The 13,939-nt window shown below is 45.0% G+C and overlaps 1 protein-coding gene across 1 annotated transcript in view; it reads right to left on the reverse strand.

Annotated features, from left to right (window-relative positions):
- The window catches only part of LOC311108859 (sodium channel protein type 3 subunit alpha-like), a gene marked incomplete at both ends in the record, with an annotated part of 161,677 nt that overhangs the window by 80,878 nt on the left and 66,860 nt on the right, over positions 1–13,939 (reverse strand). The window contains 3 exons of the mRNA XM_084151630.1: positions 547–903; positions 1,841–2,014; positions 13,412–13,650. Coding sequence (XP_084007756.1) covers positions 547–903; positions 1,841–2,014; positions 13,412–13,650 — 770 coding nt within the window. The remainder of the gene's footprint in view (positions 1–546; positions 904–1,840; positions 2,015–13,411; positions 13,651–13,939) is intronic.

The following is a 13,939-nucleotide window of genomic DNA, read 5'->3' on the forward strand; positions in this document are numbered from 1 at the left end:
GTAAGTAAGCATTTCACGGTATGGTCTACACCTGTTGTATTCGTCGCATGTAACAAATAAAATTTGATTTGATTTGATACCGCTACCAAAACAGTTCATGGAGATTAGCTCGCCCCCCCCCCGTCCTCCCTCCTTTCCCCCAACCCCTTTACACCCCTGCCCACCCTGCAAAAAGCTCCAACCATGGCAGGTAGAGAGACATTGGTAGGTGGGAGATCAAGTGGAAGGGCAGAAAGCTAGAGGAGGCACTCACCACCTCACTCACACATGCACACAAACAAACACCCCATGTTTTTTGAGGACACTTGGTAATGTCAAACTTGGGTATAAGCCCTGAAATTACACAAACTCTAGAAGTCGCATGAACAACACGGCAAAACTAAATCAGACAAAAAATTGTTTTGTGTCTAATGCAGTTTTTCTTCAAAAGCTATTAAACTATTTAAAACCAACCCTAACCAAAGAGACTGAGTGACTTAGTTTGACCTAGACAGACCTTATAAACCCACACTGACCAAAGAGACTGAGTGACTTAGTTTGACTCACCACCAGGTTCCCGATCACCATGACGAGCATGAAGACCAGGATGCAGAGAGGTTGCCCGGCCACCTCCATACAATCCCACATGGTCTCAATCCACTCGCCACACAGCACCCGGAACACGATGAGGAACGAGTGGAAGAAGTCCTTCATGTGCCAGCGCGGCAGCGTACAGTCCCTGGAGATCTTACACACACAGTCCTGGTAGTTCTTGCCGAACAGCTGCATGCCCACCACGGCAAAGATGAAGACTATGATGGCTAGGACCAGGGTCAGGTTTCCCAGGGCGCCCACAGAGTTGCCGATGATCTTGATGAGCGTGTTGAGGGTGGGCCACGACTTGGCCAGCTTGAACACCCTCAGCTGTGGGGGGAGGGGGGGAGTTAGTTATCTGAGAAATGACTTTAGTAATGGATGTTAACTAGAAGTTGAATCAAGAGATTTAGAGATAGATTCACCTTTTCTTTATCCTATTCTCATCTTCAAGTTTAAACTTTTAAAAGTTAATAAAATGTCTATTAGTCACATTTCACTTTTTTTTGTGTGTGTAATTTTTACCCCCCCTTTTCGAGATTATGATCTTGTCTCATCGCTGCAACTCCCCAATGGGTTCGGGAGAGGCGAAGGTCGAGTCATGCGTCCTGCGAAACATGACCCGCCAAACCACGCTTCTTAACACCCGCTCGCTTAACCCGGAAGCCAGCTGCACCAATGTGTCGGAGGAAACACCGTTCAACTTATGACCGAAGTCAGCCTGCAGGCGCCCGGCCCACCACAAGGAGTTGCTAGAGCGCGATGAACCAAGTAAAGCCCACCCGGCCAAACCCGGACGACGCTGGGCCAATTGTGCGCCGCCCTATGGGATGCCCGGTCCCGGCCAGTAATGACACAGGATCGAACCCCAGGCTGTAGTGACGCAGCAACACTGCGATGCAGTGTCTTAGACCACTGCGCCACTCGGGAGGCCCACGTTTCACATTTCTAAATAAAGAAGTGGCTACTGACTACAATTCAAATCATTCTGTCAATGGGATGTGGTAGTAAAAAGAGGTTACATAACTCAGGCTGCTTTAGTAACTGTTGAGAAGGACTTGCCAATGGTCTCACAGTTAGGGGGACTTACAGTTGGCATACATGTACAGTATCATTGGGAGAGAGACCTAACCAGTCACACTGTCAAACAGTGCAGCCAGCAACATATCAATTTCCAGACAACCGTCATCTACAAACACACAGAGAGACAGACAGCACACAGAGACACAGATAGGCCCGTGTGGCGACATGTTCAATGGTTAAATACCAGTCTGAAGGACCGGAGAACGGACAGTCCCTCCACCTCAGATAGACCCAGCTCCATCAGGCTTAGGCACACGATGATGCTGTCAAAGATGTTCCAACCTTGCTGGAAATAGTAGTATGGATCCAGAGCGATGATCTTTAAGACCATCTCAGCGGTGAAGATCCCAGAGAATACCTAGGAAACGCAGACACAGACAGACAGAGAGGGAGAGCTTAGCCTGGTGGTAGGAAACTTCAGAGCAGGTTAGAGTCAGAATCAGGCCTCCTTTTTTGCACATGAAGCACTGCAGTAGAACACTGCTGTCTGCCACTTTGCCTGATTGCCTCCCAATCGACTGATCTTATCCATCTGGAACTATCTGGAAGTCAGGCCTGGACAACGTTTCCACAACTAACTTGAAGTACTAGTGGGAGCTGACGAGAAATGTTTTGAAATAAGATCTAAAGGATTGTGGAATTTGCCCAAAACCACCCTCCTAAAAAAACAGTAGATTTTTTTGCCAATGCCTACCCATACAAGCACAGCAGCTCTACTTGCATTGTTGACAAGCGCACCGCACTTGACAAAAGGTCATTTACGCTTGAGCCGACATCCGCAGCGTTTAATGTGAATGTGATCTCAGCGAACATCAGGGAAATTGCCAGTACAATGCACCTTTGATTAAATCCCTGTCTTGCTGTTTTCTTCATTGGAGTGTCTGGAGCTGCGACATCAAACTCCACAGTTAATGCAACGTCAATAATAACACTGAGACCTCAGACTGGGAGCTTTCCTGTATATTGAATTAAGACTCACAGCCTGTACTGCACACAGTGAGCTGGCTCCTGTGTCCCACCTAATCTCCTTAAGGGGAAATCTGCTTATGATATCAGTTTTCAGATGCTGTTTTAGGAGAATCCTCATCTCTTTCATGTTAGCCACCATTGGTTTTTTTTTCTTCCTTTGGCTGGACCCCTATGGAGATAGGTATTGCCTCTTGCTCTGTGTTTGTGTGGTAAAAGCTGAAGCAGCTGACAGCTCTGCAGTTTAGGTGTGTACGTGTATTTGTGCTTGCTTCTGTGATCTCCGTGTGTTTTCGTCTTGCAGCTCTCTGCTAGTTGTTCCTTGCAAACGTGCTCCTCGATGTGACACTGAGTACGTGACACATGGATGGAAGGGGGGGGGGGGGGGGGGGGGGGGTGTAGCGGGTGGACAAGGTGAAATCGTCATAGGGCGCGTCTGGGTAGCCTTGAAAGGATCTGATCTGTAGGTCATGTCCACACACACACACACACACACACACACACACACACACACACACACACACAAACACACACACACACACAGTGAGTGGCTGAGTGGGCAGTGCGTTGTGATTACAGCTGGGATATTGACTGGCACTGAAGCCCCCACTTTCAGTCGCCTGGAGTGGCCCAATGTCAGTGTGTATGTGTGTGTGTGTGTGTGTGTGTGTGTGTGCGCGCCTGCCTACCTGCTTTGGTGTATGTGTGTATCCATTCTCATTTACATGGGGCTCATTAAGCTCGGCACACAGCTCGTTATGGATGACGAGGGACTTCACAATCATACCGTTATTACGCTGTCAGGACCCGAGGACAAGACAGGGTGTTTATTCTGATTGGGCGGAGGAGTATCCTGCGAGCAATGATGCTGCCGCTGCATCTATCACAGAGATCAGTGCCAACATTGAGCCAGGAAGACGTCCAACATGACATGGCATCGCCCCAGAGAAGGACAACACATGGACATGTAGCCTACTACATGAATTGATTGGGTTTGTGGGTCGCACTTTATTCTGATAGTCCCATATAGATGATCTACAGATGGTCATATTGTCAACAAACAACTGCTTGCTAAGGTTACGGTTAGGGTTAGGTTTAGAATAAGGGTTAGGGTTAGGGTTAGGGTTAAGGTTAGGGTTAGGGTTAGGGTTAAGTTTAGTTGATAGTTTGTTGAAATGTTGTTGACACTTATTGAATATCTACTGAACATCTACTGAACATCTCCAAACCATCTACTGAACATCTACAAACCATCTACTTGGGACTATCCAAATAAAGTGTTATCGGTTTGTGTACTGCATTGTGCTGGTTTGGGGGAGATATGGTGCAGGAGACAATTATTTCATGTCTTTAGGATGATGTTGATGTTGCCTAGTGTGATGCAAAAATGAATGTGAGTTAATAATTACGGTTTGATTGGGTGAATGACATTCCACTACTGGAAATGCACACACAACAAAAGTGTTGAAAAATGCATTTACTTTGTTGCAATGTTATTAAAACACATTTTCATCAAGTCTGTACTGTAGCATCTCTGTAATCCTAACTCAGATAATTGGTAGCACACGGTACTAACACTGTTTGTTCAACTCATCTCATATGTTCATTCAACTATTATTTGGGCATCTTAACAAAAACAAACTGCGCAACAATGTTTTCAACTCAGATATTAGACATGAATGATTACATTGTGCATTTATACAGTCATTGTTATTCGACATGTCCTCACCTGCGATTTGAACTCAACCTTTTGGTTCATGGTATTCTGATCTTGTCATGCCCTGACTCAGGGGACGCTTATATGTTGAGTCAGGGTGTGTATATTCCTTGTTGTGCTTGTTCTATGTATGAGGATCTAGTATGTCTAGTTCTATGTTGGCCGGTGTGGTTCCCAATCAGAGGCAGCTGTCGCTCGTTGTCTCTGATTGGGGACCATACTTAAGCAGCCTATTGGCACTGTCTAATTATGGGATCTTGTTCCGTGTAAGGTTTGTTGTTCTGTACTACCTTGGACTTCACGTTTCGTTTCCTTTGTTGTTTTGTCGTGTTGTTTATTACGTTAATAAACATGTACGCATATCACGCTGCGCCTTGGTCTGACCCGTCCTTCAACGAACGTGACAGAAGATCCCACCAAACAAGGACCAAGCAGCGTGCCGAGAAGGAGCAAACGCCTGGGACTCAACAGGAGGTTACGTTAGTAGATGTCCTCCTCGGTTGGGGGAGAATTACGGAGGAGGAGGCCGTCCGTTATCGGAGGGCGATGAAGGAGGATGCCCAGGTAGGAGAGGAGAAACGGCGCCAACAGTGCCGACGTCGGAGACCCGAGAGGCAACCCCAATAACATTTTTTGGGGGTCACACGGTGTGGACGACGAGGCAGCAGGAGGCCGTTAAAGGGCGGATCTGCAGGTTAGGAGAGGAGGCCACCATGTTACGGGGGCTATTGGTTCAGAGGGAGCAGGAGTTATTCGGTCAGAGGGAGGTGCTACAGCAGGCTAAAAGGGAGAAGGAAAGAGTAGAGGCACGGCGAGAGGAGCCGGTTAGGCAGCAGAAGGAGCGGGGGTTAATAAAGGAACCCAGTCCTGCTCCTCGCACCAAGCAAGTGGTGCGTGTCGCCAGTCCGGTCCGGCCCGTTCCTGCTACCCGCACCAAGCCAGTGGTGCACGTCGCCAGTCCTGCCCGGCCTGTTCCTGCTCCTCGCACCAAGCCAGTGGTGCGCGTCGCCAGTCTGGCCCGGCCTGTTCCTGCTCCTCGCACCAAGCAAGTGGTGCGTGTCGCCAGTCCGGTCCGGCCCGTTCCTGCTACCCGCACCAAGCCAGTGGTGCACGTCGCCAGTCCTGCCCGGCCTGTTCCTGCTCCTCGCACCAAGCCAGTGGTGCGCGTCGCCAGTCTGGCCCGGCCTGTTCCTGCTCCTCGCACCAAGCAAGTGGTGCGTGTCGCCAGTCCGGTCCGGCCCGTTCCTGCTACCCGCACCAAGCCAGTGGTGCACGTCGCCAGTCCTGCCCGGCCTGTTCCTGCTCCTCGCACCAAGCCAGTGGTGCGCGTCGCCAGCCCGGCCCGGCCTGTTCCTGCTCCTCGCACCAAGCCAGTGGTGCACGTCGCCAGCCCGGCCTGTTCCTGTCCCTCGCACCAAGCCAGTGGTGCGTGTTCCTAGTTCGGTCCGGCCCGTGCCCGTTCCACCGGTGCCTGGTCCGGCACCGGTCAGCTGCTCCACTCCGGAGACAGAGCAGTCCGCTCCACCGGTGCCTGATCCAGTTCCGGTCAGCCGTTCCATTCCGGAGCCAGAGCAGTCCGCGCCACCGGTGCCTGATCCAGCTCCGGTCAGCGGCTCCACTCCGGAGCCAGAGCAGTCCGCTCCACCGGTGCCTAGTCCAGCTCCGGTCAGTGGCTCCAGTCCAGACCATGTCAGCCCCTGTCCATGTTCGGGGTCTCCCACACCAGGGTCCAGACAGGGCCTGGCGTATCGTGGGAGGAAGGAGAGGGGAAGCGACCAGACCAGGGGCGCAACAGGGAGGCGGAGAGTGAGAGGTCATCACGCCCCGAGCCGGATCCGCCTCCGAGGCGGAATGCCCACCCGGCCCCTACCCTGTTATGTTTATGTTGTGCGGTCGGAGTCCGCACCTTTGGGGGGGGGTACTGGGACGCTTAGATGTTGAGTCAGGGTGTGTATATTCCTTGTTGTGCTTGTTCTATGTATGAGGATCTAGTATGTCTGTATGATCTAGTATGTCTGTTTCGTGTAAGGTTTGTTGTTCTGTACTACCTTGGACTTCACGTTTCGTTTCCTTTGTTGTTTTGTCGTGTTGTTTATTACGTTAATAAACATGTACGCATATCACGCTATGCCTTGGTCTGACCCGTCCTTCAACGAACGTGACAGATCTTCCTGCTATTCGACCATGTCTGTGTCAATTATCAGTTAATCCCACTATTCTCTCATCATTGATTTGATCAATTTATTTCATAAATGTTGGGGGTTTCTGTATAGTTGTCTAATGTACTGTGTTTTAATGTTAGTCCTTAATCACTACACTCAGTAAAAATATATGCTATCTAGAACCTGAAAGTGTTCTTCGGCTGTCCCCATAGGAGAACCCTTTGAAGAACCCTTTTTGGTTCCAGGTAGAACGCTTTTGGATCCAGGTAGAACCCTTTCCACAGATGGTTCTACATGGAACCCGAAAGGGTTCTACTTGGAACCAAAAAGGGTTCTACCTGTAAGCCAAAAGGGTTATCCTATAGGGACAGCCGAAGAACCCTTTTGGAAACCTTTTTTCTAAGAGTGTGTGATAAATACAATAATTTCACTTGAGTGTACTTTTAACAGAGCCTGATATTTACTTTGAGGTGCAAAGTCTAGCAATACAGGTGAAATCAGTCATTGACACAGAGATGGTGGTGTAGCAGGAAGATCAATATGCTGTGAACCAAGAGATTGTGAGTTCAAATTCCAGGTGAGGACATGTTGAACATGCCAGTGAAATCTTGTGTGTCAAATGTGTAATTTGAAACCGTTGTATGTCACTGGTTCCACAGCCTTAATTATTTTATTATTATTGTTATTATTGTTATTTATTTTTATTTTTTTAGGGGGATATCAGCTTTAATATTGCAGATATATTGTAACTTCCATCAATGTAATTGTCTGCATCACTTCCAATCCCCCATATGTTTTTTTCTCTCACAAATATATATATATATATATATATATATATATATATATATATATATATATATATATATATATATATATATACAGTGCTGTGAGAAAGTATTTGCCCCTTTTCTAATTTTCTCTACTTTTGCAAAGTTATGTAACACCCAATTCCCCTGTGTGGAAAATGAATTGCCCCCTTACACATGAATTACACCATCACACCACCACCACCATGCTTGACCTTTGGTATGATGTTCTTACTGTAAAATGCAGAGTTTGGTTTTCGCCAGACATAATGGGACCCATCTCGTCCAAGAAGTTGACTCAAGTTTGCCAAAAAGCATCTGGATGATCATCAAGACTCTTGGAAGAACGTTCTATGGACAGATGATTCGAAAGTATAACTTTTTGGACGACATGGTTCCAGTAATGTCTGGTGAAAACCAAACTCTGCATTCCACAGTAAGAACATCATACCAAAGGTCAAGCATGGTGGTGGTGGTGTGATGCTTTGCTGCCTCAGGACCTGGACGACTTGCCTTAATAGAAGGAACCATGAATTCTGCTCTGTATCAGAGAATTCTACAGGAGAATGTCAGATCATCCCTCTGTGAGCTGAAGCTGAAGCGCAGCTGGGTCATGCAGCAAGACAATGATCCAAAACACACAATCAAGTCTACATGAAAATTGCTAAAAAGAAACATATTGGACGTTTTGGAATGGCCTAGTCAAAGTCCAGACCTAATCCCAATTGAGATGTTGTGGCAGGACTTCAAACAAGCAGTTCATGCTTGAAAACCCACACGTCACTGAGTTAAAGCAGTTCTGCATGGAAGAGTGGGCCAAAATTCCTCCACAGCGACGTGAGAGACTGATCAACAACTACAGGAAGCATTTGGTTGGAGTCATTGCAGCTAAAGGTGGCACAACCAGTTATTGAGTGTAAGGGGGCAATTCATTTTTCACACAGGGGAATTGGGTGTTGCATAACTTTGTTTATGAAATAAATATGTAATTGTTGTGTTATTTGTTCACTTATGTTCCCTTTATCTAATATTAGGTTTTGGTTGAAGATCTGATAACATTCAGTATCACAAATATGCAAAAGCATAGAAAATTAGAAAGGGGGCAAATACTTTTTCACAGCACTGTACATATACATACATACATACACACACACATACATATACACATACATACATATAAATACATATACATACATATATATACCGTTGAAGTCTGAGGTTTACACACACCTTAGCCAACTACATTTAAACTCAGTTTTTCACAATTCCTGACATTTAATCCTAGTAAAAAGTCCCTGTCTTAGGTCAGTTAGGATCACCACTTTATTTTAAGAATGAGAAATGTCAGAATAATAGTAGAGAGAATGATTTATTTCAGCTTTTATTTCTTTCATCACATTCCCAGTGGGTCAGAGGTTTACATACGCTCAATTAGTATTTGGTAGCATTGCCTTTAAATTGTTTAACTTGGGTCAAATATTTCGGGTAGCCTTCCAAAAGCTTCCCACAATAAGTTGGGTGAATTTTGGCCCATTCCTCCTGACACACGTTTTCAGTTCTGACCACAAATGTTCTATAGGATTGAGGTCAGGGCTTTGTGATGGCCACTCCAATACCTTGACTTGGTTGTCCTTAAAACATTTTGCCACAACTTTGGAAGTATGCTTGGGGTCATTGTCCATTTGGAAGACCCATTTGCGACCAAGCTTAAACTTCCTGACTGATGTCTTGAGATGTTGCTTCAATTTATCCACATAATTTTCCTTCCTCATGATGCCATCTATTTTGTGAAGTGCACCAGTCCCTCCTGCAGCAAAGGACCCCCACAGCATGATGCTGCCACCCCCGTGCTTCACGGTTGGGATGCTGTTCTTCGGCTTGCAAGCTCCCCCTTTTTCCTCCAATCATAACGATGGTCATTATGGCCAAACAGTTCTATTTTTGTTTAGTCAGACTAGAGGACATTTCTCCAAAAAGTACGATCTTTGTCCCCATGTGCAGTTGCAAACCATAGTCTGCTTTTTTATGGCGGTTTTGGAGCAGTGGCTTCTTCCTTGCTGAGCGGCCTTTCAGGTTATGTCAATATAGGACATTTTTACTGTGGATATAGATACTTTTGTACCTGTTTCCTCCAGCATCTTCACACGGTCCTTTGCTGTTGTTCTGGGATTGATTTGCACTTTTCGCACCAAAGTACGTTCATCTCTAGGAGACAGAACGCATCTCCTTCCTGAGCGGTATGATGGCTGCGTGGTCCCATGGTGTTTATACTTGCGTTCTATTGTTTGTACAGATGAACATGGTACCTTCAGGCATTTGGAAATTGCTCCCAAGGATGAACCAGACTTGTGGAGGTCTAGACATTTATTTCTGAGGTCTTGGCTGATTTCTTTTCATTTTCCCATGATGTCAAGCAAAGAGGCACTGAGTTTGAAGGTAGGCCTTGAAATACATCCACAGGTACACCTCCAATTGACAGAAATGATGTCAATTAGCCTATCAGAAGCTTCTAAAGCCATGACATCATTTCCTGGAATTTCCCAATCTGTTTAAAGGCACAGTCAACTTAGTCTATGTAAACTTCCAACCCCACCACCCCTTCCCTAATTGGAGTAAATTATTGAACAACAATGCTTAGGCCTCTACTTCCAGCTTATACATACTATATACATTTTATGGACATAGTCAATTTTACAATAATTCTATTTTGTTTGTTTTTACTCATGAACTTCGTCTATCCTCAACCTCTCCGATCATTTTCATGATGTCCATCCGGTTTGCTTCTATATGCCATATCTTTCTAACTGTGCTCTTTCAAAAAGCTCTCAGCCTATAACCTGTATACTTCTTATGGACACAGTATGCTTTACATTAGTTATCTTGTTATTAGTCCCATCCTTCAGCTCCATTCAACACCACCCATTTATCTCTTACCATCCATATTGGACTTCTATTTGCCATATATTTTTCAACTGTACTGTGATGCTTTACAAAAGTTCTGAACCCTTCTATTCTCATTGTTTCTACAGATTGTAAATTGAAAATATTTTTTTTTGCTAAAAGTATTATTGTATTATTGATCGATTGACTATGACTTTTCAGATCACCCAGTAGTGCTATCTGCAGGGTTACCTCCAGGTAAATATTGCAATCCTTTAGCCATTCCTGGACCTGTGTCCAAAAACAAGCTACAAATGGACAGTACCAAAACAAATGATCTAATGATTCTGTCTCTTCGCAGCAAAATCTGCAGAGCTGGGAAGATTGTATCCCCCATATAAATAACATTCTATTGGTAGCAAGAATTTTATATAATAATTTAAATTGAAACATTTTATGTTTTGAATCCGGCGTCGAATCCACAGCCTTATTTAGTGAAGATGCCCAAATAATAATTTCTAGTTGAACAAACATCATTTTAAGTTGACTGAATTGTTGCCAAGTTGTAGCTACTGTAAGTTTGGGCCAACAATATGGTTTAAGTTCAGGTAACACTTTAATTGAAAAGTTGAGTAATAATTAATAATAATTAGTTTAAACAACTACAATGTTTTTACATGGAATGCTGTGTCACAAATGGCACCCTATTCCCTGTATAGTGCACTACTTTTGACCAGGGCTGATAGGACTCTGGTCAAAATAGTGCACTATATCGGGAGTATAGTGACATTTGGGACATAACCCAAAGTTATGCAGGGTAATTATTTATGTCAGGCCAAAGCAGCAGTAATGAGTAAGCATTTAGGATGCCCAGGCAGACATGGTAATTGAGTAATGCTGACGTGTTGGTCTGAGCATGTCACGGTATCGTGACCACACGATTCATATCTCCTGTGATAAGCGTAAAGCTGGAATCGTTAATTGGTGGAACTGCCATGTCCGTGAAGTGTTCCAAAAACACGTGATCACATGTGAAGTTAATGTGATAACATGTAACAACATGTAAAGCAACATGTGATAACATGAAACTACAAATGTGAAAACGTGATCACATGTGAATTGTTCCAAAAACACGTTTTCACATTACTTTAGATGTATCCTGAAGCTGAAGCTGTATCCTGAAGACTGAAGCTCGCATCTGTTACAAGACCATGGTGCTTGCCTATGGAGCTGTGAGGGGAACGGCACCTCCGTACCTTCAGGCTCTGATCAGTCCCTACACCCAAACGAGGGCATTGCGTTCATCCACCTCTGGCCTGCTGGCTCCCCTTCCTCTGCGGAAGCATAGTTCCCGCTCAGCCCAGTCAAAACTGTTCGCTGCTCTGGCACCCCAATGGTGGAACAAGCTCCCTCACGACGCCAGGACAGCGGAGTCACTCACCACCTTCCGGAGACATTTGAAACCCCACCTCTTTAAGGAATACCTGGGATAGGATAAAGTAATCCTTCTACCCCCCCCCCAAAAAAAAAATAATAATAAAATAAAATACAAAAAAAAAAAAAAAAAAAAAAAAATGTGAAGTGGTTATCCCACTGGCTATAGGGTGAATGCACCAATTTGTAAGTCGCTCTGGATAAGTGTCGGCTAAATGACGTAAATGTAATGTAAATGTATCCATCAGAGCCACCACCCCACGACATTTCAGACTCTCTATGTATCCAACACAGCCACCACCCCATGACAGTTCAGACTCTCTATGTATCCAACACAGCCACCACCCCACGACAGTTCAGACTCTCTATGTATCCAACACAGCCACCACCCCACGACAGTTCAGACTGAAGTGACCAAGGTGATAATGACTTGCTTAAAAGATGGGCAGGACCAGAGAGGGATGACACAACATATATCTGCCGTGCACACACACGTGCACTCCCATCCACCCACGCTCGCACGCACACACACACACACACCAGATTGTTCACTGTAGCACACAGTGGCCAGCCAATTGGAGGAAAAGCTCTATTGACTTCCCTGTTGGACCACTCCTGCTACAACACAACCAATTACATAACACCAACAACACCATGACTATGTCCCAAATGGCACCCTATTCCCTATATAGTGCAGGACCCATACCCAACACTATAGAGAACCAGCAGATATCATACAAACACGCATAACTGGTTCCAGTGACTTGTAATTAATGGTACCACCATATTGACTTCATAATGTGATTGTGAACTCATTGTTGTGAATAATGTCTATTGATGTGTGATTAACAGGCCGTTTCACTGTTCTTATCCCAAATGGAACCTTAGCCCCTACGCCCTATGGAGGTTTGATACTGTGAAAATTCAGCAGGGGTGGAAAAAGTACCTAATTGTCATACTTCAGTAAAAGTAAAGATACCTTAATAGAAAATGACTCAAGCAAAAGTGAAAGTCAGCCAGTAAAATACTACTTGAGTAAAAGTAGTTTGGTTTAAAATATACTGAAGTATCAAAAGTAAAAGTAAAAGTATAAATCATTTCAAATTCCTTATATAAAGCAAACCAGATGGCATAATTGTCTTGTTTTTTATTTATTTACGGATAGCCAGGGCATGCTCCAACACTCAGACATAATTTACAAATTAAGCATGTGTTTAGTGAGTCTGGAGATCAGGGGCAGTAGGGATGACCAGGGATGTTCTCTTGATAAGTGTGTGAATTAAGCAATTTTCCTGTCCTGCTAAGCATTCAAAATGTAATGAGTACTTTTGGGTGTCAGGGAAAATATATGGGGTAAAAAGTATATCATTTTCTTTAGGAATGTAGTGAAGTAAAAGTAAAAGTTGTCAAAAATATAAATAGTAAAGTAAAGTACAGATACCCCAAAAAACTACTTAAGTATTTTTACTTAAGTACTATACACCACTGAAATTCAGTCAGCCAATCAGATGCTATTAACATATTACTTGTACCTAACTCTTCCTCTCAGGTCTCCACAAGTGCATAAAAGGTAGAGGCTTGGGGTCCATTTAGGTTTGGGTGTGAATCTCAGTGACAATATAGGACAATAGTGGAGCAAATAGTTGTTGTTTTTTCTCTGAGTAACTCACCTGACCGGGGTAAACCTTTAGGCCCTAAACTTAAGTGTTCCTCCAACAAAGATGGTGGGTAAAAAAACAAAAACAATTTATCACCAAGAGTTCCCCTTGTGCCCTCTCCTCTCCACTTACCAGGTTGCCTATGGACAGCATGCCGTTGAACTCGTCAGTCATGGGGTAGTGCTCCATGGCCATGAACAGGGTGTTGAGCACGATGCAGATGGTAATGGCTAGGTCCAGGAAGGGATCCATCACCATTACCTTGACCAGCGCCTTCAACTGAAGCCAACGTGGACTGCTTTCCCAGATCAGGTACTTGTGGGCAAACTCATACAAGCAGGGGTGGTACTTCTGACGCGACTCCTCCAGTTCTAGGAGGGTGGGTGGGGGGCAAAAGAACACACTTTGTTCAGGAAGGTTGTCACAGTATGCCTTTGCCAGATGTGGGTTGGGCCTAGCTTGGGTGCATGCATGCGTAATGAGGAGTTTGATGAAGATTGATGGCAGGTCACTGAGGATGAGGCGGTAGGGCCTCATGTGTGATCATGACTTCTAATGTGTTTATCTGTTGGTGTAACTTTGCACTGTGGCTTCCGCCGCACAGTCACCCTCTATCTAGTCCATAGGCAAGGCCAGTGCACATTTGAGGACACCCTCAGC

The sequence above is a fragment of the Coregonus lavaretus genome (assembly GCF_964263955.1).
Source record: "Coregonus lavaretus genome assembly, chromosome: 34".
NCBI lineage: Eukaryota > Metazoa > Chordata > Actinopteri > Salmoniformes > Salmonidae > Coregonus > Coregonus lavaretus.